Source organism: Alternaria alternata (genome assembly GCF_001642055.1).
Source record: "Alternaria alternata strain SRC1lrK2f unplaced genomic scaffold CC77scaffold_31, whole genome shotgun sequence".
NCBI lineage: Eukaryota > Fungi > Ascomycota > Dothideomycetes > Pleosporales > Pleosporaceae > Alternaria > Alternaria alternata.
This window is the reverse complement of record NW_017306220.1, coordinates 48,790-75,275: the sequence shown is the minus strand read 5'-3', so window position 1 is coordinate 75,275 and position 26,486 is coordinate 48,790. Positions and strand designations below refer to the sequence as shown.

The window sequence follows — 26,486 nt, the reverse complement described above, 5'->3', positions numbered from 1 at the left end:
TATAAAGATAAATCGTAAGGGCCAACCGTTTCAGTAATGTAGAACCACTACATTTGTAATGATTTCTAACACTTATCGCAGGTCGAGGCTACAGCGCATTAAGAACAGTCATCGGTGCATGCCATGTCCTGCACAGCTTACTCCATGTAAGGCTGAGATTATTTGAGGCGACAGGCTGACCAATGGCAGCGGCAGGTAGACGAGTGCTGCGCGTGAGTCTGGAGGCTGCGCAAGGCTATGGCGCATCGGAGAAAGCGATCAGAGTAAGCCACGTCTTGCATAGCCTGCTTCATGCAAGGCAGAGGTTATCAAAGGCTGTCGGTGAACTAAATAACGTCCGTTCCTGCGTCGCAGAACACTTTCCCTTCAGCCCCTTCGTCGTCAGTCCAGCGCGACTGCGCGAAATCGAGCTCGGCGCACTTTATCCCGCATACGTTGTTCCTTACAGATATCGGCCACGCATAATTCTAACCACCACTACTTCCGGACAGCAAACAGGCTACCACCACATCTTCGGCGACAACCAGAAATACTTTCGAACGAAGGGGAAAAATCGTTGGCTCTTTCAGCGTAGCGCGCGTGCCTTCCAAGGCTGTTGGCTTGACGTTGGGTGGTGCGCAATAGTGTTGATAATCGTTGTTATCGACGAGCGCATAGTTCGGTACACTTGCAGGCACGATATGGCTCAAGTCGAGCCGAGTGAAGTACCAATTTTTGATAAGGAACTGGTGAACAACAGCCTCTAGTTGATAGAACGATGTAGACAAAGGAAGTTGGCAAAGTGGATCCGTAACTTCGGGAAAAGGATTGGCTCTAAGGGTTGGGTACGTTGGGCCTTGGGGAGAAGCCTCTGGCGCAGAAGGGCACTAACCGCAAGACGGGCGCCTTCCAGCGCTGGGGTGCAGACACCCTTGGCAGGCTTCGGCCGTTCGGCGTACGTTCCATTGATGGCAACAACGTTGATGCGGTAGGTGGGAATGGCTCGTCGTCCATGGCTCGGCAGTACCGTCGGGTGAGACAGGATATACTACGGCGTTGCTTCGCGATATCGCAGCCCGGCTTCCAGCTCTTTCTGAAGCTTTGTCAGCACCCAAGTCTTGTGTATCTCGCTTCAGGAATTACCGGTGCGAGCGTTGCTGATTGGAATGGGGAATATGAGGGTGACGATATCGAGGACGAGGGTGATGACGAGAACTAGAGATGCCTAAGTATTGTCAGCGCCTTTCTCTTGTGTGTAACGTCTCGTGTTGAAAGCTACCTACTTCAACAATGTTGCATGCTGGGCAAGTGTTGCGAGAAGAAGTGTTGCGAGGAGAAGTGTTGCGAGGAGAAGTGTTGTAAGAGGAGGTCTTGTGTAAAGGAGTGGTATAGAGAGGAAATAGTCCAGAGCGAATTGATGTAGGGGAAATCACGACCACGTCGTCAGACGCTGCTAGTTGCATGGAGACTACCTAGAGACACAGTGCAGTCGCTCTACGCAAATGCGAAATGGAGTAAACTTCGCCAATCTTGCGCAGAACTTACAATCTAGACTCCAGTGAATCGACTCTCACCTCTCTTCCTTAGCCCACAAAATCTCCCGTTATACTGCTCTTTTACCATCAAGTTGCAAAAACGTTTCCGCCCCTTGGACAGAAAAAAGACCATGAACAAGGGAAAGAAACGGAACCAGGAGAGCAAATTGTCGAAATCATTAATTAAAAAAAGCTCAGGTGGCCCCAATATCTTCTCTGTCTCTCCTTCTCTCTTCTTGGAATACAAGGAAACTGATAACGACCGAACAAAACAAATCCTTACTCCTTATCCCCGCCAAAGGCCCATATATGTTCCAAAATGAACATAGTGGAAGATATAAGGAACACAGACACGCACATGCACACTATCCGGGCGATGGGCGTACATAAATTCCCCATGCCCAAGTTTACACAATCTACAGCATCATCTCCTTCCGCGCGTGCGATTCCGCCATGAAATCAAGTTCTAGCAGTTACACCCGCCAGGCCCCTGCGTCTGATTAGCCTCCGGCCTCAGATTAACCCCTTGACGCTGCTGTCCCGGCCTCAAGTTCCTCGGCCCCGTCGCCTGATCAATAGGCAACTTCTTCGCAATCGCCGTGAAAAGCTCTTTAACATTCTCAGCCGTCTTGGCCGACGTTTCAAAGAAGAGCAGACCGGCTTCTTTGGCGTACTGCTCGGCGTCGGCCGTGGAAATGGCGCGCTTATCGGGGGATTCGGTGACGAGATCGAGTTTGTTACCCGCGAGGGCGATGATGATGTTTTCGTTGGCTTGGCGTTGGAGTTCTTTTACCCAGGCTTTTGCTTTGTCTAGGGAGGCCTGGAAGTCACGGGCTATGTCAGTTTTTTTTTCTTTCTTTCCATCGCATTTATCAAGGCATGGAGGAAGGACGTACAGCCTGTGTGATGTCGTAGACGACTACGGCGCAGTTTGCGTTTCTGTAGTACATGGGCGCGAGCGACTTGTAGCGTTCTTGACCGGCGGTATCCCAGATTTCAAACTTGACGGTTGTGTTTTCATCGAGGGCGATGGTCTGGGTGAGGAAGGCGGCGCCGATGGTGGATTCCCGGTAGTCGTCGAATTGATCCTGGTCGGGTTAGCGGTTGAGCTCTCATGTCTTTGCGGTAGGGACATGTCGTACCTTGACGAAGCGCAACACGAGAGACGACTGCGAGGTGTTAGCTTATGTCATGGCTGCCTTGATAGGCTTGCGCACCTTTCCGACGGCGGATTCTCCTGGTGCTTGTTAGTCTATCTAGTTGCGCCAACAGTTTTGTTAAGAACAGATCGTACCCAGCAACACCAGCTTGAACTGTGCAAATCTAGAGCCTCCAGGCCGTTGACCTTGCTGCATCCTGGCCGACATGACGGGGGTGACGCGGCGCTATCGGGTGTAGGGTATTCGAGGCTGGGCGGTGGAAGGGTGGAAGCGGTGGAAGCGGCGGACAGACTGTCGAGGGCAGTCGGTATATCGGGCTGTGGGAGGGGATATGTAGAGGCGTGGTGTTGGGGTGAGGGTGAAAGAGCTGGTGGGTGCTGTGACGAGGTGCTGCGTCCCGGTGCTTGGCCCTAGCGCACGAGTCGGGGACCCTTGGCCGCAATGGCCGCCATGACGAAACCCTGGAACAGTCCGTCGTCGAAAACACGACGTATCAAACAACTACTCCACACGACTCCAGGACAGAGCTCCACGCTCTTCAGCCTATAGTCACCCGCCGCCATGAGTGTCGCCCTCCCTTACCGCGACATCAATGTCCACTCTTCGCCCTCGCACTACGCCTTCTCCTCGCCATCGTCGCCCTCAGCCCCTACCCTCGTCGTCGACCGCCCGTCAGGTGACATCCGCCTTCATGATGGCAAGCTGCTGGGCTCCAAGAGGGTCTCGAGCATTGCTGGCATCCTCGGCATGATCAAGCTGCGACTGGGTATGCGCTGCACTTCTGGCGACACGAAAGCGAATGCTGACATGTGAAGACAAGTACATCATTGTCATCACAAAGGCCCAGCCCATGGGTAGGATCAAAGGCCACATGATTTACAGAGTCGTCGCTACCGAGTTCCTCTCCCTACGCGAAAAGCCGCTGCACGATGCCGACGAAGATAATTACCTCAGTCTCCTCAAGACGCTCATCAAGACCAGCCCGCTCTTCTTCTCCTACTCGTTCGACATAACAAATACGTTCCAGCGCCAGGCCCACCTCGACCCCTCGACCCCCCTGTGGAAGCGCGCAGACAACCGCTTCTACTGGAACCGCTTCGTGTCCAGCGACCTCATCGACTTCCGCGGTGGTCTCAGTGGCGGATATGGCAGGCACTCGAGTGGCCACCAGCCGGGCGCAGACCCCTACATCCTGCCCGTCATGTACGGCATGTTGGAGATTAAAAACACGTCTATCAAGGGCACGCCGCTCACCTTTATCCTCATCACGCGCCGCTCGCGCCTCAAGGCAGGCACCCGCTACTTCTCCCGCGGCATCGACGAGAACGGCAACGTGTCCAACTTCAACGAAACCGAACAGACCATCATCCTCAACGACAACGCATCAGGCGGCCCCGGCGGCTTCGGCTCCAACCAGAACCCGTCCAGCACGGCGGGCAAGGAGACTCAAGTCCTCGCTTACGTCCAGACCAGAGGCAGCGTACCCGTCTACTGGGCCGAAGTAAACACGCTCAAGTACACGCCCAAGCTGCAAATCCGCGGCATCGACAACGCCCTCCCCGCCGCAAAGAAGCACTTTGCCGAACAAATCCGCCTCTACGGCGATAACTGGATGGTCAACCTCGTCAACCAAAAGGGCCGCGAGCAGCGCGTCAAAGAAGCCTACGAGCAAATGGTCAACCTGCTGCACACGTCGCCTTCGGAAAACGTCCAAGGCGACCGCATCACGTCGGAGAAGTTCCACATTATCGATCCGGCAAAGGCGCAAACCGTCTACGATCGATTACATTACATTTACTTTGACTTCCACAACGAAACAAAGGGTCTCCGCTGGGACCGCGCTAAGCTCCTGCTCAACCAGCTCGAACCGCACATTCTGCGCCACGGATATTTCTGTGGCGTCGATATGCCGGGCGATGGGTCGGGTGTGGAAGTCCGCCGCCACCAGACGGCTGTCGTGCGCACGAATTGCATGGATTGTCTCGACCGCACGAATGTCGTGCAGAGCATGCTGGGGCGCTTCGTCCTGTCACGCATGTTGATTGACCTCGGTCTCCTGCGCGAAGGCGAGTCGGCCGAGGAGGATAAAGACTTTGAGTTTCTGTTCCGCAACGTCTGGGCCGATAATGCGGATGTTGTGTCCAAGTCGTATTCGGGCACAGGCGCACTCAAGACTGATTTCACTCGACTGGGCGTGAGGACCAAGGCGGGTGCGTTGCAGGATTTGAATAATAGTATTACGAGATATTGTCTCAATAACTTTGCTGATGGGCCGAGACAAGATGGGTTTGATCTCTTCTTGGGTAATTATCTGCCGAGCGATGGGGTTGGGGGTGGACAACTTCTCTTTGCGGATAGACGGCCACTGTTCATTCAGTCGATACCGTATATCTTCGCTGCGGCCGTCTTCTTCATACTCGTCGGCAGTCTGACGCGGAGAGCGCCTGATGCTGCTGTCTGGCCTTTGCGTCTTCTCCTCCTTTTGTCTCTTCTGACGGCTGCGGCTTGTCTGAACTTTATGTGGGGACATGGTACATTATACGTAAGTTTTTTCTCCGTCTCTTTTCCTTTCTCTTCTTGTCTTTGTCCATTCCATCTGCACCATCGTCCAGGGAGCTCTCTTTTCTTCCTTTTCCTTCTCGCAAAAACGGCTTGCTAACTTCCTCTCCTCACTCAAACAGGTCAACTGGCCTAAACTAAACCGACAACCCCCGCAAATTGAAGCTTTCCAGGAGACGCTACAGAAGGTCCGGAACCATCCTGTTGTGGGACCGTTGGTTGGGGGTTCGGCGAAACACGAGAGGGGCAAGAGTGATGCGAGGTTGTTGGGACTGGAGGAGGGGAAGAAGAGGATTGAGTAGATGGTTAGCTATTGTGGTTCTTGTAAAAAAAAAAAAGATCGAGATGAGGGGGTGAGGTGAGCCGTTGAAAGACAAGAAGGAGAAGAGTGAAGTGTCTATGAGTCTTTTCGGATGTATAAATAGTTTTTTCTTTCTTCTTTCCTTTTTTTAATATTGGTAGAGAAGGTATAAGAATAATCTTTACAGTGGTCCTCTAGGGTATAGAGGCATTCTATAACAGGGTACCCAAGTAGAAATCTATTTGTGCTTTCTAAGCCTCACGAATACCGTTATAACTATACAGAAAATCGTACTTGGCCATTCTGTCCTCCCAACTGACTTCACCGGCCATATTACGGGTATCTTCTTGAACTTGCGTTGCTCGGGGTCTCCTCAGACTATCGATCTGCTTTAGAGCTTTCGGAACATCTCTGGGCTCCACCCCTTCAAGCAAACAGAAGCTCTCACCATCTTCGACAGCCTGATTAGCTCCTTGACCTTGCAGCGGTGGCATTGCATGGGCGGCATCTCCGATCACAATTGCACGGCCCCGAGTCCAAGTAGGTAGAGCATCAAGTTCCTGTAGTTCCCAATATTTTACTTCTGTCGCGATGCTTGAAAAGAAGATGTGAGCAAAAAGTGAAACTCTGTTTGAGGGTGAATGAACAGGATAAAACGTTACTTACCTAAGAATCTTGCGGAAAGACTCCTCAAAATCATGAAAAATCTCTATAATCTCTTCGCTGTTCGCCTCCGCATACCATGAATTGGTTCTGTTGCTTTGCTTCGACATACGGGAAGGAAAGATGCATGAGAAGTTCATGTACTCGTGATGACGGAGTGGATACGCGGCAACAAAGCGGTCACTACCATCATTGAGTATGCACACCCGATTCTGAGCTGTGGTTGGCTCCCACCAATGAGGAAGAGAGCCACCAAGCACTTCTTTGACAGCGTCTGCAGAGGCGGCAACGCGGTAACATGATAATCCCATCGTCTTAACTTGGATACTATCATCGCAAAGAATACGATTACGAAGACGTGAATGTACGCCGTCGGCCACTGTGAGTTTTCCCATTAGCATCTTCTCGAGGGTTCATGCAAATCTCGCGCGGTGTGATAATACTAACCAATGACGACGTCAGCCTCAGCGGTTGTTCCATCTCCTAGCGTTATTCTCCCTTCCTCCGCATCCAAATCGACAACTTTAGTGTCGTAGACTATGTGTGCTGGATCACCTTGAATCTTCAACTCGGCAGAAGGTGCAGTCGCGAGCGTCATGAGCTCATCCCTAAAGTCGGATCGTTTTTGCGTCAACTGATCTGCCCCATACCTTGTCTTCAAGTCGACTTCGTGGTCCTTCTTAACGTTGCCTTCTTTATCGTAAGACCGATAGCCATAGATCGGCACTGCGCCTGCCTTTTCACGATCGTATCCGATGCGCTCGAGGATCTTGACTGCGTTTGGAGAGATGGAGATGCCTTGTCCGCCAGTTGCAGCGGTCTGGTCTCCACGTTCGTACACGGTGACATGGTGGTGTTCGCGGAGGATACGTGCCGCGGTCAGTCCTGCTAATCCTGAACCGACGATAATGACTCGAAGTTTGTTCTGATGATCCATATTCTAGGTGAGAAAGGGTGAAAACGAGAAGTGGATAGAAGTTCCAATGCCGATGTAATAGATCTTGTGGCTTGCAGTAGTACTTATTAACTGAAGAAAGAGTTATCTCATGTGCTGTTATTGGTACTTTCTATACCCACTAGCGTACTGCCTATATAGTCAGAATCCTCCGTAGAATTGATTGATTACTCTTATATCCCAACATTAACGGACGCTAAAGGGTCCCAATTATTCATTTCTAAGCAACAATTCTAGGATAGTTATGTCGCAATCATCGGTTATGAACAACAAAGACCGACTCCAATCACGGAGAAGTCGGAGAAGTCGGAGAAGTGGGCATCGGCTCCGAAAAAGCGGAGGAAGCGGAGTGAAGGGTACATCATTACCACCGAGAAACCTAGTTCCTTATGACCTGTCCGCGTGTTGCGCTAGACAGTCTTCGACCCTTTCGCGACTGATACACTAACCGTTTCCCAGACACTGCGATGGTTTGAGCATCTTGCTATACGGTGTGTCAAGAGGGGGTTGAGTAATCGAAGAGATGGCTTAGAAATTGTACAGTTGTGATCTTGGATGCGAGTGTGGTTCTGAGGACGTATAAGTCCAAGGGCCTCGCTGCTGTCGGTTGAACTACTCAACCTTCCCCCAGATACAACGCATTGATCGATCCGGCTTTTCAATCAAAAACAACAAGCGAACCAATTTCTCGACATTGTACCTACAGCCATTATGGTCAAGATAGTATTTGGAGGAAGTGCTTTCATGAGCGGGGCAGCCCTGGGCAGCCCTGACATCATGAACAAGGTGTTTGACGCTCTGCTCACCTCTGGTGTCACCACAATTGACACAGCCCGCCTCTATACCGGCTCAGAAGAAGCCATCGGCAAGCAAGAGAAGCGCACACAGTTCGCAATCGACACCAAAGTTCCCGGCGGCTTTGTACCCGGGTCAGCGCGCAAGGACACGATAGTCTCGCACGTCAAGGAGGCTATTCAAAAGTGCGGCATCAAGCAGTTCGACATAGTGTACATGCACTCGCCCTCGGCCGACGTGCCACTCGAAGACACCCTCGCTGGTATCAATGAAGCCTACAAACTCGGCTTCTTCAAACGCTTCGGCCTGAGCAACTATGCGCCGCAAGACGTGCAGCGCGTGTACAACCTCGCAAAGGAAAAAGGCTATCCGCTCCCTGAAGTCTACCAAGGCAACTACAACCCTATGGCGCGCCACCTAGAGAAAGACTTGTTCCCCGTGCTGCGCAAGCTGGGCATAGTCTTCTATGCCTATTCGCCGCTCGCGGGCGGATTCTTGAGTAAATCCGCCACTGATCTGGATGCGGGCGCGGGCCGGTTTAATAAAGACGTCATGGGTGGTATGTACAACGACATGTACAACAAGCCATCTCTGCGCGAGGGGCTAAAGTTGTGGAGTGCGATTGCGGAAAACGAGGGCGTGACGAAGGCGGAGTTGGCGTACAGGTGGGTAGCACATCACTCTGCGCTGACAGATGAGGATGGAATTATTTTCAGCGCGAGCTCATTAGACCAGCTTATTCAGACGGTAGGGAGCATTCGGAAGGGCCACTTGAGCGCCGAGGCAGCGGAGAGCATTGATGCGTTATGGGAGACTGTCAAGGCTGAGGCGCCAATGGATAACTTCGTCTGGTTGCAGGGACAAAAAGGTTTAGAAGTTGGAGACATACAGAATAGTGTGAAGTTGTGATGAGCAAGCCAGTAGTTGGAAAGACGTGTCGAACATACTCTTCATCAATAATCTTCCACTTGACCCTTGGTGCTCGAGAAGCGGACTCTTGAGACGTGACCTATAGCCATCCACTTGGGAGTTCACAGTGTATTCCCATCCTCTATCGCCACCTGCCTGAGAGGACATTCCCAATCCGACTCGGATTGGATGGATTTTCGTGGGAGCGATACTATATACTTGGGGCTTGCGAGTGTACCGAACTTCGCACTGATCAACATCATCGTGTACTAGGTTGCGTCACGGGATTCCGTAAAGGCCATTTTACCTTCTTGCATTGGAGGGGTTATGAGAATGGCCAGGGCCAAACGGAAGCCGCCGTGGGAAGGTGCCATTTCATCTGTTGTTCTTGGTGCCTGTCGCACCCACTAGCGTATCGCCTATGTAGGAAATCCTCCAAAGATTCAATCCATCACACTTTTACGACGACCTGCTTTTATTCCGTGGTCATATCCATGGATGGCAACCGCGCTGCCCAATCGTGTTCGTTGAATTATTTCATCACACTTTTGCTCAAACAGCCGCGGTACTCATGAGCGAGAAAACCTACTCGTTGTCCTTTTCCGTCTTGTGGCTATGTCTTTTCCAACAAATTCAGAGTGTACAATTATTTTCATTGCTCTGCGTAGCGCTCATTGGCTGACATGGACTGTGGGGCCTCCATCCAACCTTGGAAGTTGGGCTTAGCCGATTACCAAACTACTGTTCATCCATGGCGACCAATACTATGCCAGATGTCCGAAGACAGATCACACGAGAACTATGGGAGAAAGGCACTGCCTCCCACAAAGAATAGTTGCTCTAAAGCATAAGAGCCTTCCTCCCTTCGAGGTTAAACTTTACCTTACTCATTCCGCTAATCTTCCAGAACAGTCAGATTCTCACGAGATACCGCATCGAGATTACAACAAACACCGGCAACCACAACCTTACGAAGATCATGGAGATCTTTCAGGTCCTGTTTTACATGTGGCTGCTTTTCGCAGACGTTGCCCTCGCCATTGCCAATGCCACGGTCGCGTTCAGCGACCATCCTCACCCATCTCAGAGGCAATTCTCAGCCGGCGAACTCTCCGAGAACTCGCTTGCTTCCACCGGTATATACTCAAGCTGTGACCTTGAGGTTCCCAGTAATATATCTTGGCCCTACTTTCGGGGCCTGGTGGCCAATTGTACCCGGGTCCATGTGGATCTATTCCGTCGTGACTACCGGTACACGACATTCCCGCTATACCTTCGCGATAACTTCACCCCTGATCTACCACCAAGTTCAATGACCTGCGACAGTGTCGGGGAGTGTTCGTTGACGTCCTGTCAATTGCTGAACCCAGAGTTGTCGCCATACGAAAGACAAATGGCATACTTTGTCTTCGAACAGATATCTGGTATCGATCATCTCTTTAAGAGCCAGCGCGAGGCTATGCGCGAAGGCGCGACGTACACTGACGGCCAGATCCCTGAACTTATCAGGACATATAGCGCTTCGCCGCGCATAGAGAGGCAACTCCAGAAGAAACTCATGGATCTGAGAAGGTATGAGAAACTAGCAATGGCTATTGTTGGAGGAGCAGGATTAATGGCTGGCGGAGTAATGGCGCTTCCCGTGTTCGGTATCGCAGCGACGACCGGAGTTGCGATGACAAACTTATTGACAGCTACCTACGTCTCGGTTGTTGGTTGGTTCAATGCCGTTCGTCCTGATCCCAGACACATCAGTTCCAATCTAGAAGAGAACATACACTCGTCGCTCAACGAGTTCCGCCATGCTATGATTAGCAATGAAACGTTTGGCATGCAGTCGATCATGGGGCATCGACCTAACACACCTGGTCAAGATCTGGTAGATGTCATAGCAGGTGAATACTTCTTCAGGAGAGACGAAAACGTCCAACAACCTCTCCAAGAGTCGTTCCTCAGGACAATCTTTTCCACCACTCTCAATGGAATCTGGGCACAGGAGAGATCATACATTGTTCAGGCAAATGTACAGACTGGATATTGTGAGTGGGATACGCGTGGACCTCAAGAGAACAGAGCTTGCTTGCCAGACCATCCAAACTCTGTATACTACATGTATGCCCTCGAAGTCTCTAGGGAGTACGATCATCGGCAAAATGACATGGCCCTCATCCACGGCCCTACTGGCTATCGAAACTTCGACTCGAAATCAGGGCGGCCTACCCCACACGGCATCACCAAAGAGGATATCGTTCGTTCCGCAATATTTGTTCATGAGAACAATCTGCAAGACGCCATACGCAACCGGGACTACCACACAATATCCGAGGCTGCGAAGCGCGATCGAGCGATGGGCAAGAATCTTGGAAAAGTTCCAGGTGGTTTTAGCTTACCAATCTGTGTAAACCCAGGCGGCGAAGCCATCTCGAGCGATTGGGACAAGAGAGCTCGCAACTACCCATGCATGTGCGGCAACTTTGGCTGGAACGACGGTACATGGACCTACCAGGCAGACGAGACTGAACCCTTCCTCGTTCACACTGGTCTCATGTATTCCGAAGACTGGGAACGCTTTTGCCATCGCAACGGGGAATGCAAAGGAGTCGAGTGGGACAGACTACATGAGAGATTGGACCAGCAGCGTGAGCCGGGTGATCCACAGATTTCAAAAAATTTGAAGCATCTTTTCGGTCGATGTAAGCAGGATACCGAACACGGAGCAGGGAAGGCTTGGTACGACTTTTCCAGAAATCCTCCTTTGGGACGATCGGTGCGCGACACCTTTGTGGCTTTGACGAAGAAGATCTTCAGGCGGCATGAATGAATTGATTTGCAACGTTGCGTGGAGGGGTGGGCGAGTGGAAGATGCTGAGGAAGTGGACCCTTTGTATGATCCTGAAAAATTGTTCATGGTTTTATGTATGCGACATGGTCACTTGCGTAGTCATTTGCGCAAGAGCCGTGTTCTAGCACCGGTGTCACGAGAAGGTGGATTCATCGGGAGATCAGCACGGGTACTACCAGGTGGAGACATGAGACTTGCACGCAGTGGCTGCCGAATGAAGTAGTTCTATGAACATCTTGCGCTTAACATTAGCATGAGTCGCCATTCAGCCATGTGGTGACTGTCCTTCGTAGGAGCTCATGTATAACTTGTAAGACTCAGCGCCTACTACCTAAACAACATCAGGGCTGAAGATGTAAGGATGTAGTAATCCATTGGCGTTTTGTTACACATACCTACGTAAATACACCTCGTTGTGCAAACACCTTTAGCCATTTTGCGCATCCAACATGCGTTGCCACCAACTATCCCTGACATGTATCACGACAAAGCTGCTACTACTAGTTGTCAAAACCTCTGTTTCGTCCACTAGTGCTGAACTCATTGGGAATATGAAAAAAGGCATGCTGGCTGCATATGTTACCCACCATAGCGGATCGCATGCAAGCACCCGTAGTCTAGGACCGGCAATGGGAGCGGCAAAATACATGGGCGAGTGTTGTGCCTGACTCTCAGTCTCTTTAGTCCGTCTGAACACAAGGAGTAGCCTGGCAAAAACTGTGTATCAAAAGGGCCGATGCAGCGCGTCAGATAGAATGGCTTGCGCCATGGCGTAAAACTCACACGTGGCCGGAGATGCGAATTGAGAATCGGCTGATCCGAATGAGGAACATGGCATGATTCCTTTTGCTCAACGTAGAAGGCTCACGGTCGGTGTTTCTTGGTCTCCTGCACATTGGACGCCTTATTTTGCTTTTGTTCGCGGAGCGTGCGTTGTTGATGGATCTGCATTTCTACCAAGAATTGAGGGGGCCGGGGCCGAATCATGTTCCTGGCTTGGATCATTGCTACAGATGAGATAAACGAGAGAACCCCAATCAATGCGGGTGCATTGCGTACTCTTGCTGCAAGAAACCCCATGAATTTATTGCGCGTACCTGCTATGATATCGCATTGGGCCTGAGGGAGTCGCTGAGCCGGTATTGCAACGGGCATAACTGGATGAGAATTGAAGACCGTGCCATGCCGTGCACCGTCTCGAGAGCACGCCGCACTGCTCAAGCCTCGCGATCAGCTGGCAGCCTCGCAGAGCCACCCTTGTCTCGGGAGCCTCATGTCGAGTCAGGGGCCTGATCGTGAATGCCTCGCCGATGCGGAGGATTTTGCATATGGGTCCAGCGGCACGGCTTTCGGAACCGAGATAAAAGTAAAGGATTCTTTACACTCACATGTAGGCGTCATAGGTCGAAGATTCAGTCAAGGCTCTGGTCGTACACCGCACCTCAGTCATCAAAAGGTGAGTGCTGTGAAATGCGACGGCACGCGTAAGCTGCAGTACCTTGGTGTCGGCGTATTACGCACTGCACCCAGTAACACCAAAACCGCATGATCTATCGATATTGTTGGATAATGGCAAGACTCAATGCCACAGCCATTCCGCTGTCAGCCAGTCCCTGGTTCCCGTTACGGCGGTGCCTCCGGAGATAGTTGCACCAGGAGGTGCTGGGAGAGCAAAGTGCAGGTGGCACAGTCGTCGTGAACTCAGCGGATCGCAATTAGATCAAGGTGGCTCCGCAATTTTAGGTTTGACGATGGAGACTTACTGTGGGCGGACATCAATGGATCGCTGCAGGGTGACATAGATCCGGGTCTAAGCCTGATACGGCGCCCGCTAGTGTTGGGCGCCTGATCGGAGCTGCACGGAGTCTCTGGCTTACCTTCCCTCCAGAACCACTGAACCTTTGAACAACATCATGTTTCGCGCCGACTGCTACTTTCAACACATGGTTTCAGGGTCTGGAAACTCTCGATGACACACCCAGACCCCCGTTATTGCCGGACTGGCTCAGATGGTGCCTGCCAAATGCTTCCGACATGGCCAAGACCTAGTTCCCGTAGCTACAGGTTGCACGACTCGAACGAAAACCCTGAGACATGACCGCGTCCTCAGGCAAGGAAAGTCCATTTTCGCTGCTGTGGCGGCATTTCTCGTAGTGTGGCGAGGCGGAGATTGGGTTCCGGTTCTCCAGCGATAGCCATGGAGCACACCCCTTTGCTAAGGAACCACAAGAGACTACTCCACGAGGCGATGAAGATGCAATTTGAATGCCTGGGCAGATCTTGATAGTAAGAACGCGTCTAGGTGTTGGCTATGATGCCTGGATGGTGCGGTCACGCAGAACCATTCGTTGTGATTCTCGGTTCCACACTTCGCGGAGAGTTTGTGCGCCACACGTAGCACCCCGCTGATACGCCAGATTATTGTGCCTAACGTACGGTCCGTGTACCAGCAAAGCTTCGAAGCCAGTGCGACACCAGCGTCGTAACGGTAGCCAAAGCTCCAATGTGCGCTTCACGACATGGATGGAGCTAACGGCCATGTGCTGCAAAGCCCCACTCTCCACTGAACATAACATCGAGGCCCTGTGCTAGTTCCGACCCGCGTCCTCGATCTTGTCTCTTTGATCTTGCCCGCCTACCTGCAGCTCGTCAATCGTCTACGCCCGCATGTCTCGCATACTCCCCCGGGCAGGCCCAAGATAATCCAGTATGCAGCTGCCACCAGTGGATATCCTCTTGTCCTGGCCTACTCCAAATTACGACAACCCAGTCACGCGTGGCCCTGCACTTGTCATTGTCAACTCCATCTTCATATCGCTGGCAACAATCACTGTTGCTGCTCGTATATATACGCGTATAGTAATAAAGAGATGGTTCGGTATTGATGATGTTTTCATCCTGCTTGCGCTGCTCTTCACGCTCGGTCTCACTGCTGTTGTTATCCTAGCGAATCAAAGATTCGGGTGGAATAGGTAGGCATCGCGCATCGCTTCTGCCCAAGACATTGCTGACTTATCGCAATAGACATGTATGGGATATACCCTTTCCCATGTTCGTGCCAACCTCAAAGATCGCCATGACGGCCAAGGTCGTGTTCGTAGCGGCGGCGACCTTCACGAGACTTTCTCTACATTGCTTCTATTACCGACTGGTCACAGACACTGGAAAGTCGTAAGTCGCCATTGACATGGCTCACAAACTCGACGTACTGACAACTGTGCGATAGCTGGTTTAAATGGGCGATCCACGCCAACGTCGCCTATACGATTGGCCTCTTCATATCATGGACGTTCATCGGCATTTTCTTCTGCACTCCCGTGAAGAATTACTGGACCATCGGTGCTCCCGCAGACACCTGCATGGACGAAGCGGTCATGACCCTCATTTGCGGCATCATGAGCTGTGTCGCAGATCTTCTTACCACGATAACGCCGATACCCTTGGTTCTTGGTGTAAGTTGATTTGAACATTCCAAACACGAGACTGCGGTTAACAGTGTTCAGCTCCATATGCGGCTCCGTGAGCGCATGGCTGTAGCATCGCTATTCGGTATGGGATTGATCGTTACAGGTGCCGGCATCGTCCGTACATGGTATATCTACCGAAGCCTCTTCAATGAGTACGACCAGACCTGGTACGCATATCCACTTTGGATTGCAGCTGCAGTGGAGATTGATTTGGGAGTGGTAAGTTTCGCATGTCCGAACTTTGCAACGATTCTCACCAAGAACAGATATGCGCCTCGGCCCCCGTACTCAAACCACTCTTCGCGAAGATACCCTTCAGTCTTTCAAAATCACTCTCAGGTGGCATATCCTTCAAGAAATCGGCCGGTGATTCATCGAAGACGCTAACCGCCAATCCGTCAGCGTCAAATGGCTCGAGGCGACGATCCGCAGCACCCCGCAGTGTACCGGAACTCGCAAACGACAAAGGACAGAGCTATGAGATGAAGCATTGGGCTGATACGGAAGGCGACCTGGAGCGAGGCAGTAGTCAAGAAGCGATTTTGGAAGAGGAGGAATCGCCAAAGAAGGGCATGTCGCGTCTTTGGGGCAAGATTAAAAGAAGTTCGGCAGAAGAGCTGGATTCGGATATGACAATTACGGTGGAACGCGAGGTGGAACTACAAGTCGAGTCGGGACAAAGACGTCCTTCGCGATACGCGACCCATGGAGACCTCCACGAGAACCACATGCCGTTACCACCATTAGCGCCAAGATCTCGCGGACACGATCGGTGACGCACGACAAACTCATGATCGTGACGGGCGCGTCTGATTGGAATCGATTACGATGCGCATGAAGAGCATGTGTGCCTTGCTCCCATGCGGAATCACGAGCGGAATTCCTGCGGCGCTATATTTCTGGTGGCTTCTTTTTGCATCGCTTTAGCATATGATACCATGTTCAACTACCGTATAAGGAGTTTGTCGTTAGACTTTGAAGTAACTCAATGGGGCCTGGTCGTCCTCATATTGACGATAAGCTGACAGCACACATGATTCAATGCATTGCCATGATCGCACATGCGTGTACTCAACCCGGGCTTGGTTGGACGTCGATGCTTGACGGCTCACACTTATTCAGAATTCCGGACCTCAATGACGCCATCACGAATCTTATCATCTATTTTGACGGCGCTTTGTCTCCATACCAGAGTAGCTTTGTTCTTTGCGAACTCTTTCTGGTTTTGAGACCATAGATCTACCGCATTTCAACTTACCCGGCGAACATCGGCCACGCCAACTGAGGAAAACCCATCATCCCAACAAGGCAGGCGCCAAGAATAAGCAGAATATAAGCGGTCGATTTACGGTTTCCCGGACTCCTTCCATCGTGGGACCGCTACTGGTGTATTTCAGAATACATGAGTCCACTAAAGAGGCGTTTCGAAACCACCTACTACGTCACTCTCGTACACCTACACAACTACCAGAAAGCTTGGAAGAACGGCAAAGTGGTTGCAAACAGTATATCGATCTAGCGGCCAGTCGCGCAAAGTCTAGAATATGGAGCGTTGTGAACTATAGAGGATACCAACCGATTCTCCATGGGAAGTTACGTTCAAATGTTTAAACGCATCGGAGCTTACCCCGGGCTTGGAACGCCTGTTTACGAGCGCTAGCTTCGGTCTTGTCTCTCGACAGATGTTCCTCGGCAAAAGCTTAAATCTTCCGGCACTACAACCGTACTACGACCGTAAACCCTGTCATCCCCGCAAAATATACACCAAAATCTTGGGGAGGCACGCCGCGGAAAACCTGGAGTTGCAACCTCGTGACATATTAGCGCTCGTAAAGGTACATGCTTCGTCGCTGTTGGAGGGAAAACTCCATACCCCGGATATCGAGCTTCTATTCTCATCTAGTGTACGGACGGAGAGTTGCAACGATTTAGATGACCATGTCAACAACGATGCAACGCCATTTGTTTAAATATCGCCCATGTACAAACCTTTTGGTTGATCCAGACGATCAATCCTCTTGTGCCAATCGCGACAAAACCCAGACATGCCTTCACAAAGGAACACCCTCGTTCTAGGCCTTGCGGCTACGGCTTCGGTTGTTACCGCTGGACCCTGCGATATCTACGCCACCGGCAATACCCCTTGCATCGCTGCTCACAGCACCACCCGCGCCTTATACAGCTCTTTCAGCGGCTCCCTCTACCAGGTCAAGCGCGGTTCTGACGGCGCTACCACCAACATCGCACCTCTGTCTGCTGGTGGTGTTGCTAATGCAGCAACGCAAGACAAATTTTGCGCTAACACCACTTGCCTCATCACCATCATCTACGACCAGTCTGGTCGTGGCAACCACCTCACACAAGCTCCACCAGGAGGCTTCAAGGGCCCGGAAGCTAACGGCTATGACAACTTGGCTGCAGCTGATGGTGCACCAGTCACGCTAAACGGCCAGAAGGCGTATGGCGTCTTTGTAAGCCCGGGTACTGGCTATCGCAATAACAAAGTGAGCGGTTCGGCGACTGGTGACGCAGCAGAGGGCATGTATGCTGTGCTTGATGGCACGCATTACAATGGCGCATGTTGTTTCGATTATGGAAACGCAGAAACCAACAACCTCGACACAGGTAAATGGCACAAAACGACACCTTCAATCCCAACTAACAAATGCCGCAGGTAATGGACACATGGAAGCCATCTACTTTGGCGACAATACCGTCTGGGGCTCCGGTTCCGGCAGTGGACCCTGGGTCATGGCCGACCTAGAAAATGGTCTTTTCTCCGGCGCGAACCCAAAGAACAATCCTGCCGACCCTTCAGTATCCTACCGCTTCTTGACCACCCTCCTCAAGGGCGGAGCAAACAAGTGGGCTATCAAGGGAGGTAATGCTGCCTCTGGCGCACTGTCAACATACTACAATGGCGCGCGCCCCAGTGCTTCAGGCTACAACCCCATGAGCAAAGAAGGCGCCATCATTCTCGGTATCGGTGGTGACAACAGCAACGGTGCTCAAGGAACCTTTTACGAAGGCGTCATGACATCCGGTTACCCAACCGATGCAACGGAGACCGCGGTCCAAGCGAACGTCGTTGCGGCGAAATATGCAACAACGTCCTTGACTAGCGGCCCGGCATACACAGTCGGTTCTTCGATCTCGCTCCGTGCGACAACAGCTGGATACACGGACCGGTATCTCGCGCATAATGGCGCGACAGTGAACACGCAGGTTGTGTCTTCGAGCAGCACTGCATTGTTGAAGAGACAGGCTAGTTGGACAGTGCGCGCTGGTCTTGCGAACAGTGCTTGCTTTTCGTTCGAGTCGAAGGATACGGCTGGGAGTTATATTCGTCACTACAACTTCGTGTTGCAGGTGCAGGCGAGTGATGGAAGTAAGGCGTTCAAGGAGGATGCGACGTTCTGTCCCCAGACTGGTTTTTCTGGTTCTGGTAGTTCGATCCGCGCATGGGGGTATCCCACTCGGTACATCAGGCATTTCAACAATATCGGGGATATTGCGAGTAATGGGGGTGTTCATGACTTTGATGCTCAGGCGTCGTTCAATGCTGATGCTACTTGGACACTTGAGAAGGGGTTGGCGTAGAGTGTTCATAACCGTGGTGGAATGGATGCTGGAGCATCAATGCTCGCGTAGCTAAAGTAGTTGTTTCAAATGACAATGCTAGGTAGTCTTCATACGATCTCTTTTCTTCGCAATATCTGGTGGGAGCTAATCTGCGATCTTAGTGCAATCCTAGGCAGTTACTGATAACACTCATACTCGCCCCTCCGCCCTACGTGCTGCTTCCATGAGCATCTTTGCCTGAAGTGGAACGTTTGTAACCTGACCTGCGAAGATCTCGTCAATAGAGATCTTCCTGCCATAGAACCTTGCGTTCTCGTTGTATCTCTCGATGACGATAGTCGTGTCCAACTGAAGCCCACAGTAGACTCCTCGGCTCTTCATATAAGTCCATAAAGGCTTATGTGTTTCGGACAGTTCGACCTCCAATAGCCCACCAACCCCTATTGGCCCTGCTACAGCACTCATCTCACCGCCTAGCGTAAAGCGGAATCTATTGAATGATTTGAGTGCTTCGTAGCTGTTAATCACGACGATACAGTCGTAGATATCGATCCCAACCATGAAACCAAGACCTAAAGTTTGTACGTGGATTCCAGATGGCGGGGACCAGTCACCGTCTTCTTTCCTGGCAATGACGACGCCAGATCCACCAGCAGTAGAGATTGAGAATCCACTGCGCATGACAGTGAAGATAGCGAGCCCGACACAATTTTGGAATACCCTTTGCGGTATCTTAACCACAACCTTCGGTTTGCTTTTTGGACCTGGAGAATCGGGTGCTAAAGACCGCTCAGGATAGCATTCATCCTCTGCGAAAAGTTAGCAACCTCTTCTTGAGCTGGCAGAGTGAACATACTGCAGAACGATGACAATATTCGAGCCGCTTTCTCGCACTCATGATCAAGTGTAGTAGGCCACCATGCTTCAGATCCGATTCGGTTCGAGAAGCTGTTTAAAGAACCACCTATCTTCTCAAGCCCCGATACAAGACTGTCTCCTAATCTCTTCTGCCGGGAGATGGGAACACCTTCTTCTGAAGATCTAAACGGGGTCTGGGTTGCAGGCATTGACGAAGGCACGAAGGTGAATGTAGAGTTATGCTTGGGACTGAGGAACCTGTAAATGAGCTTTTGGAATACCCTTCGGTGAGCCTAGCTTTCCGAGCCGAGATTTCCTGTCGAGATTGAGAGGAGCCCTAGGGACCAGTAAGCTTATCCAGTGCACAGAGTACTCCAGCGTCGTAGCATCATCGGACCGAATTCAGGGAAAAGCAGCGCATTGGTAGCGTACATCGCAAAGTATGGTATAAGACATGAGATGTGTACGCTGACCGCGTGGTGGCTGAAGCATCGAAGCACTAAGTTGACTGCATTTTGGAATGCGCTGAGCAACTTTCGCGATTGAGTAGCAGGTTAAGACCAGTTGACCGGTGCGAACTTTATCGGAGTCCGAGGGCCCTAGCCGCGGGCGCCAGCATCGGTGTCCGCGCAAGCCGAGGGACGACCGAGAACAACATCGCCCACTCTTGCATTCACACCAGGCTAATCTACGACAGTCAACATTATCCACCACAACATGACGGAGCCGAGCGTCCGTAACGAGCAGGTTGCATCTTTGTCTCGTGCAGTAAATTACCCTTCTTGCTACTAGCGTATTAAGGACATTGAAGCTGACAATCACACTAGTGCGAGAACTGTCGTGCCAGGAAGGTAAACATGGGGCTGGCAATCATCATGCGACATTATGCTAAGTGTATGCAGACGCGCTGCAACAAGAGCTTCCCATGCTCGAGCTGCCAGATTCTGGGTGTGCAATGTCAGCCCACTTCGAGAACCACCGAGCAGCGCCCTCGCATTGTCATATCAAACCAGTAGTATGTCGCGTGAAACCTCTGTCCTTACGATTTTATCTCTAAGAACCCTAGCGAGAAGCAGCTCGAAGTGATCCAAGAGCGTCTCCGCGCTATTGAAGGAGATCTTAAAGTCATCGTGCACAGGTCGTCAGATAACGACGACATTCGGTCCACAACAACGTCAACAACGAACCAAGAGACTTCTAGACCACTAACTCCATTTGAAGGAGAGTCGTCCTTCAACAAGGAGACTTTGGAGGCCAGCAGAGCCGCCAGCAGCATACTAAGAACGAACCCAGATCCCGAAGTAAGATCAGCTTTGTCGTCATTACATAACAACCTGGTCGCGATTGAGATATCGGAGCAGCAAGATAACATAGATCATCATAACAAGGGCATTCAGAGGAAGGTCAGATTGTTGCCGGCCGATGTTGTTATTGCTGTAGTCAAGAAGGCGAAAGGTTGTCCTGGTGATTCTCGTCTACAACAAGCGCTAACGGTTACTAGTGTCACCACTATTATCTGCAGTCTCAAGTAGCTGGACCGATTACACGCGGTTTGAACAACTCTGTCAGAAGGTGTACTTCCCGGTAGAGGAGCTTTCTGTGGGGTCACTGGCCTTAATGCATGGTGTGCTCTTTCACATTTTCCAAGACCTCTCTCAGCATGACGACCCCATGTTTTCGGAATACGATCTGGAAGACTGCGCAAAGGTTTGCAAGGCAAATTTCCAGCAGTGCTTACGGAGCTACGAAAGCTTCCTTGTGCCAACATTCGAGAATGTTCAAGCTCTCTACTTAGCAGTATGGGTACTCACACCTGTCGTCTGAGCCTCCTACTTACGGTGTTGCAGGCATATGGAGCCCAGGAGGAGTCACAACTTTCCTTGTGCTGGATGTACGTCTCCGCAGCACAGACTATGTGTCAGACGCTGGGCAATCATCGGGAGTCGTCCTATCGCAACGACACGCCAGAAGTAGCCCAGTCTAAGCGTCATGCTTTTTATGGTCTCTACGCAATCGATAAGAACCTATCCCTCGTTCTCGGCCGATCTTCCAACTTCAACGACAATGACATCGACGCCGAGCCATTTATGCTTTCTTCAGACCCCGGGCAGTGGCCTTGGGATGTGTATACTCATATCTGCTACCGGTTTGCCCGGATTCAAGGTGACACCTACGACCAACTATACTCAGCAAGTGCAACAAAGCATTCTCAATACAAACGGTCGTGTTTTGTGGAAGAGCTTTCGGCACGAATAATCAATCTACGGGAAGAGCTACAGTTGGTAATGGTACACTAATGCAACTGTAAGACATTATCTCTAACAAAATCGCAGCTTGATCCGTCCGGCGCATATTATTCTGAAGTATTACAAACGGCCAAAGAAAGCGCCGACTTCATCGTCTACGCGGTGCTGTCAGTCGTGTATAGAGCCGAAACCCGCTTCTACGATACTGTGGAAATATCCAGCCGATGCTACGATGCTTCAAGAAAGAGTCTCGAAAGTCATCTACAATGCTCTATCGGCCTCAGAACGTGCAGCATTTACCAAAAGATAGGCTACGTTAAGAAGTAAGTTGGAGTCAGTGGCACTGTACTCGTGATTCTCGTTTTCATCACTTGATTTCTAACTAATATCCACGCTGTAGCACTTTGCTGATCCCTTCCTTCACACCGTATCTTGTTGTGTTTACCCATGCCATAGCCACGGCAAACGACAGAGATCTAAATCTTCTTGAAGATACTGTCGAATCTCTGGCCTACTTTCAAGACTGCTCTCCTGGATCCTCCCGCCTCTATTTCATTTGTAAATCTTTCCTTAACACGGCAGAGACGCTGATAACTTCACGGAAAAGCTTCAATGGACTGGAGCAGCACGAGGATGGCTCAGTGGTCTTTACAACGAAACCTATTGCGACTGCGTTGGATCGGCAGACACTCTGCCACGAAATGCCCGCTGCCTGGAACGGTTCCGTATTTCCTGGCGCAGCTGGGACTGAGGGTAGTCTTGACTTAGATACTTTTAGTTTTTGGACTAACTGGCTGGGATCAACTGAATCGGTTGCAGACGTACTGCGTTAGTATTTCCGTATTCAGATGTGAGGGAAGCATTCAAGGCGAGCCTTGATACGGCTGAAGCAGATAAAATGCGATGTTGATGGAACCGCTGGCAATATGTTGAGAGCTGTTTGCATGATTATATTTCGCACTTAGCAGGAATGAGCCTATTTACCACTTCTAATGCGATACAATACAGTGCAACTCGACAACGTTGTACCTACGGCTTATCACCAGCACGTCCACAATATCAATGAGCTCATCCACTATGTGTTTTATTCTAGTTCATATAACACTATATTGTCGAACTCTTGAACCCAGTTTCGAAGCACATCACGCTCTCTCGTTTCCGCGAAGACTTTCCAAGCTAAGTAGGTTCCCTCTCTGCTTCGAAGAGCCACGCAATTTCCTGTCTTTCCGGGACGGAAGGTCGTGTGCAACCCCAGGCATAATCCTTCCAGGGTGCACCACATTGAACAGCGTAGATCCGATCAACATCAGCAAGGAGTCGAGACAGTATTGGTACACCTCGTGTCTGGGAATCGAACTGTGGATGCCATTAGAGTACTCAATAAGTCGGAATATGATGCGCGCCTTGAAGATGGTTATTAGCAGTTCTCTATTGAGCAACGTCACCGAAGCGGGGCAACACTTACAGTTATGAGCACTATGACTGCATACTCGACACAGAGTAGCATAATAAATTGCTTCTGCTGGATCCCTGTACTGTTTCCTCGTATGCATCCATAGAGACGCAGCGAGAAGACCAGGAACACGCAAATGAAGAACTGCTGAACGCCAAGCCCTCCCATGTAAGTATGTAGTCCTTGATGAACAGTCAGTATCAACCAGATGTATCTCATCGTTTATGAATGCATGCCTTGTAGAATAGTACTTGGCTTCGCAGTAGTATCCGCAGCTGTGGCTGCGCCGTAGAGCTGGATAACAAGAGCACTGAATCAGGATCATTAGACTACCTTTCGTTGCTCTTGTGATTGGAAGACTTACAGGATATCCAAACCCAAGAAGACCTGGCCAAACCTCCACGCACTGAGGAATCCTAACTTGCCGGTAGAGGTACAATTCCAAACCATTCGACCCATCACCATGTAGACAAAAGCATTGAGCCATACCGGAGCAATCTGTCTTGTCAGAACTTGCTATCCCTGTTCGTGAGCCAATTACTCACCGCGATGAGTACAAACCATCCAGAGTAAAGCCCTAGACTGTTGGCGTTGTTGATGCTCAACACTCGCAGAACGTAGGCGATGAACTGGAGCAAATTTCCCATGATAATGGCCCAACAGTACACTTTGCGATACAAGAGAGCCTGGGCAAGATGCACAAGTGTAGCTATTGCGAATAGAACAGCAAACACATACGCAGCTGCAATCGAAGGACAGAAATCCCATTGGGTTTTGGGCACCCGAAGAACTGTTTAATCTGCTATTAGAGCACGGCACAAATCGGGTTCTTCGACCCTGTTTAAACATACCGTGACAGTCTTTGGTCATCTTGGAAACCTCTGAGATAGCCAACAAGGGATGGTTCAGTATAGCAATGATAGCAATAGCGCACTATATGAGATCGAAGAGCAGTATGTTTCTTGTCAGTGTCGAAATAGCATTCCAGCCGTAGAATGTTGGTGTTTTTATACAACTTAGGTGTCCTAAGTCATGTTGCACGGGGACTTAGTAGGTGGTAGGGATGTTTCGATATCTGTGGCGTCCGAGCCGCCGGAAATGTCGGCATCTTGAGACTCATCACCCGCAATACACGACCGGCCGATAAGCTGGAGAAGTGCCTAGTGGTACGTACTTCCTTGTATTACTTCAAGGTCCAGGATAATATGCGAATATTTTGAGGGATGCGTGGAATCTATGTTGCTTCACCACGGCGTCCGAGGGTCCGGCGGCCCCCGTGGAAGGGAGTGCGTAAATTGTGATGACTTAGCCCCCTTCCCCAATTGACACGCCGATGTTCGAGGAGTCGTAGAATGTGGATTCCGGTGATCCAATCGACACCCTTGTCCGGAACGAAGGCTTCGATTCTGTATGGTCCGAGGCGGCCTGAGCGGACTCCAGAGCCAAGAGCTTTCCTATATCGCGCATGCCAAGATCGCTATGCGGTGGCCCGTGACATCTCGAGAGGACTAGAGCGCTTTCTGGAAATAGGTTGATGATACATCGCTGCGTCGCCTCTATAAGTATCCGTAGCTCCTACAGCAAAAGTTCCACACTCACCTCTTGGATCTACAACAAAGCAACTCCTTAAAAATGGCAATCAAAGTTCTACCATCTCTCCTACTAGCATCCAGCTACTATACTTTTCCAACTCTTGCGACTGGTACTATCCATTCACATGTCGATGTTGCCATCATCGGAGCCGGCTTCTCAGGACTCACTGCTGCCAAGGAGTTACAGGGAGCAAACAAATCTATCGTTGTATTGGAAGCGTATGACCGAGTCGGTGGTCGCGTTTTCGATGATAAATTTCCAGACGGAACTGTGACGTATCGAGGAGCTCAGTTTGTTGGCGCGGCCCAAAGCAACATGGTCGCTATGGCCAAAGAGATGGGCGTCGAGCTCATTCCTACATACAACAACGGAAGCACCGTTTTGTTCATCAACAACACCCGTTCGAAGTTCTCCTCGGACTCCAGTGTCACCGGCGATTTGCCCGTTGATGCTGCCAGTCTCACTCAGGTGGCAACCACTGAGATGCTACTCAATGAACTTGCGAGCGAGATCAACCCCGTGGCACCCTGGAACCATAGCCGAGCCAACGAATGGGACAGCCAAACATTCGCGTCTTGGCTTGACGCGAAGAATCTCTCGTCGACAGCGAGATTTGTGTTCGACATCGCAGCTTCGACTGGCTTCTGCGAAGAATCAGGGGAGGTTTCTTTCCTCTCGACTCTTCTTAGCATTGGCACGTCGCGAAACGAAACCGGGTCGGGATCATTCAACCAGGTTACTAGCTCGGTCGATGGTGCTGAATCGATGCTCTGTAAAGGAGGATGCCAGAGCATCGCTATCAAAATCTCGGAACTCGTTGGGTCTGATCATATAAAGCTCAATGCACCAGTGCGTGTCGTCAGGAAGACCGAACATGGATACGAGATCAGCACAGATGTCGGAACTGTGACATCAAAGAAGGTTGTGGTCGCTATGCCGCCTGTCATGTCATCGAGGATACAGTGGGTCCCTCCGATGCCCGCGGGACGAGACCAAATCTCGCAACGGATGCCTATGGGTTCGGTTGCCAAAGCTATCGCGAAGTACAAGACTCCCTTTTGGAGGGCTGATGGGCTGAACGGCCAAGCCTTCAGTAATACAGGACTTGTAGTGAGTACATATGATGTCTCTCCTGAAGATGGGTCCTCCGGCGTCCTACTAGCATTTATCCCAGCGGATCAGGCACGCAAGATCGACGGGAAATCCCACGAAGATATTCAGGCTATGGTCACCAAAGACTTCGTCAACATATTTGGGCCAAAGGCTTCAGCCGCTACAGACTGGATCATCCAACAGTGGGACCAGGAAGAATACACACGCGGCGGATATAACAGCAACTTCCCTCCTGGAACGCTTACCAAGTACGGCCCATACATTGCAACGCCATTCGAGGGCATTCATTTCGCTGGAGTGGAGACATCACTCTTTTGGCGAGGTTACATGGATGGGGCAATAAGCGCAGGCAAGAGAGTGGCGGCTGAAGTGTTGGACTCCCTGAGTTACATCTAAGGCAAGGTTGTGGCGCCTCAAAGAAGCAAAGAGCATGTGATAGGTGAGATGATCACATCAAAAGTGACGGGATTCAGAAG

The 26,486-nt window shown here is 50.9% G+C and overlaps 14 protein-coding genes across 14 annotated transcripts; 8 read left to right on the top strand and 6 right to left on the bottom strand.

Moving 5' to 3' along the window:
- Positions 1-179: 179 nt before the first annotated feature.
- Positions 180-1,068, top strand: CC77DRAFT_1025676 (hypothetical protein; the record flags this gene model as incomplete). The annotated part of the gene is made up of 1 exon (XM_018526113.1): positions 180-1,068. The coding sequence occupies one exon, from the start codon at positions 183-185 to the stop codon at positions 744-746; it is 564 nt and encodes a 187-aa protein (XP_018379940.1). The 3' UTR covers positions 747-1,068.
- On the bottom strand, positions 807-1,543 carry CC77DRAFT_558639 (hypothetical protein). Its single transcript, XM_018532177.1, has 3 exons — positions 1,263-1,543; positions 1,123-1,204; positions 807-1,072 (listed from the first exon to the last, which is right to left on the bottom strand). The coding sequence occupies exons 1-3, from the start codon at positions 1,440-1,442 to the stop codon at positions 867-869; spliced, it is 468 nt and encodes a 155-aa protein (XP_018379939.1). The 5' UTR covers positions 1,443-1,543; the 3' UTR covers positions 807-866.
- A 437-nt stretch (positions 1,544-1,980) lies between these two features.
- On the bottom strand, positions 1,981-2,881 carry CC77DRAFT_948427 (ras-domain-containing protein; the record flags this gene model as incomplete). The annotated part of the gene is made up of 5 exons (XM_018535199.1): positions 1,981-2,334; positions 2,411-2,602; positions 2,657-2,683; positions 2,732-2,751; positions 2,809-2,881. 5 exons carry the CDS (start codon positions 2,879-2,881, stop codon positions 1,981-1,983), a joined length of 666 nt encoding a protein of 221 aa, XP_018379938.1.
- Positions 2,882-3,496: 615 nt separating this feature from the next.
- On the top strand, positions 3,497-5,421 carry CC77DRAFT_1025674 (synaptojanin-1). The gene has a single exon (XM_018526112.1). It carries the CDS (start codon positions 3,525-3,527, stop codon positions 5,331-5,333), a length of 1,809 nt encoding a protein of 602 aa, XP_018379937.1. The 5' UTR covers positions 3,497-3,524; the 3' UTR covers positions 5,334-5,421.
- A 364-nt stretch (positions 5,422-5,785) lies between these two features.
- On the bottom strand, positions 5,786-7,134 carry CC77DRAFT_1082334 (FAD binding domain protein; the record flags this gene model as incomplete). Its single annotated transcript, XM_018529358.1, has 3 exons — positions 5,786-6,128; positions 6,201-6,576; positions 6,645-7,134. The coding sequence occupies 3 exons, from the start codon at positions 7,132-7,134 to the stop codon at positions 5,786-5,788; spliced, it is 1,209 nt and encodes a 402-aa protein (XP_018379936.1).
- A 729-nt stretch (positions 7,135-7,863) lies between these two features.
- CC77DRAFT_1066845 (Aldo/keto reductase) lies at positions 7,864-8,856 on the top strand (the record flags this gene model as incomplete). Its single annotated transcript, XM_018528932.1, has 1 exon — positions 7,864-8,856. The coding sequence occupies one exon, from the start codon at positions 7,864-7,866 to the stop codon at positions 8,854-8,856; it is 993 nt and encodes a 330-aa protein (XP_018379935.1).
- Positions 8,857-10,986: 2,130 nt separating this feature from the next.
- CC77DRAFT_1025673 (hypothetical protein) lies at positions 10,987-11,736 on the top strand (the record flags this gene model as incomplete). The annotated part of the gene is made up of 1 exon (XM_018526111.1): positions 10,987-11,736. A coding segment is annotated over exon 1 (659 nt), but the record flags the coding sequence as incomplete, so codon positions are not given.
- Positions 11,737-12,091: 355 nt separating this feature from the next.
- Positions 12,092-12,824, bottom strand: CC77DRAFT_1054761 (hypothetical protein). Its single transcript, XM_018527814.1, has 2 exons — positions 12,567-12,824; positions 12,092-12,387 (listed from the first exon to the last, which is right to left on the bottom strand). The coding sequence occupies exons 1-2, from the start codon at positions 12,776-12,778 to the stop codon at positions 12,126-12,128; spliced, it is 474 nt and encodes a 157-aa protein (XP_018379933.1). The 5' UTR covers positions 12,779-12,824; the 3' UTR covers positions 12,092-12,125.
- Positions 12,825-14,150: 1,326 nt separating this feature from the next.
- Positions 14,151-16,047, top strand: CC77DRAFT_558399 (hypothetical protein). The gene is made up of 5 exons (XM_018532175.1): positions 14,151-14,670; positions 14,723-14,869; positions 14,925-15,150; positions 15,202-15,384; positions 15,432-16,047. The coding sequence occupies exons 1-5, from the start codon at positions 14,408-14,410 to the stop codon at positions 15,939-15,941; spliced, it is 1,329 nt and encodes a 442-aa protein (XP_018379932.1). The 5' UTR covers positions 14,151-14,407; the 3' UTR covers positions 15,942-16,047.
- A 759-nt stretch (positions 16,048-16,806) lies between these two features.
- Positions 16,807-18,820, top strand: CC77DRAFT_558408 (arabinofuranosidase/B-xylosidase precursor). Its single transcript, XM_018532176.1, has 2 exons — positions 16,807-17,790; positions 17,840-18,820. The coding sequence occupies exons 1-2, from the start codon at positions 17,211-17,213 to the stop codon at positions 18,763-18,765; spliced, it is 1,506 nt and encodes a 501-aa protein (XP_018379931.1). The 5' UTR covers positions 16,807-17,210; the 3' UTR covers positions 18,766-18,820.
- Positions 18,815-20,146, bottom strand: CC77DRAFT_974968 (hypothetical protein). The gene is made up of 2 exons (XM_018535911.1): positions 19,604-20,146; positions 18,815-19,556 (listed from the first exon to the last, which is right to left on the bottom strand). The coding sequence occupies exons 1-2, from the start codon at positions 19,812-19,814 to the stop codon at positions 18,937-18,939; spliced, it is 831 nt and encodes a 276-aa protein (XP_018379930.1). The 5' UTR covers positions 19,815-20,146; the 3' UTR covers positions 18,815-18,936.
- Positions 20,147-20,276: 130 nt separating this feature from the next.
- CC77DRAFT_974966 (C6 transcription factor) lies at positions 20,277-22,895 on the top strand. The gene is made up of 8 exons (XM_018535910.1): positions 20,277-20,373; positions 20,433-20,456; positions 20,508-20,620; positions 20,672-21,060; positions 21,107-21,402; positions 21,453-21,887; positions 21,939-22,174; positions 22,252-22,895. Exons 1-8 carry the CDS (start codon positions 20,323-20,325, stop codon positions 22,682-22,684), a joined length of 1,977 nt encoding a protein of 658 aa, XP_018379929.1. The 5' UTR covers positions 20,277-20,322; the 3' UTR covers positions 22,685-22,895.
- Positions 22,896-22,993: 98 nt separating this feature from the next.
- On the bottom strand, positions 22,994-24,308 carry CC77DRAFT_1082324 (hypothetical protein; the record flags this gene model as incomplete). The annotated part of the gene is made up of 6 exons (XM_018529357.1): positions 24,156-24,308; positions 23,850-24,094; positions 23,669-23,802; positions 23,556-23,614; positions 23,317-23,486; positions 22,994-23,254 (listed from the first exon to the last, which is right to left on the bottom strand). Exons 1-6 carry the CDS (start codon positions 24,172-24,174, stop codon positions 22,994-22,996), a joined length of 888 nt encoding a protein of 295 aa, XP_018379928.1. The 5' UTR covers positions 24,175-24,308.
- Positions 24,309-24,936: 628 nt separating this feature from the next.
- CC77DRAFT_1099830 (amine oxidase) lies at positions 24,937-26,406 on the top strand (the record flags this gene model as incomplete). The annotated part of the gene is made up of 1 exon (XM_018530025.1): positions 24,937-26,406. One exon carries the CDS (start codon positions 24,937-24,939, stop codon positions 26,404-26,406), a length of 1,470 nt encoding a protein of 489 aa, XP_018379927.1.
- Positions 26,407-26,486: the final 80 nt, after the last annotated feature.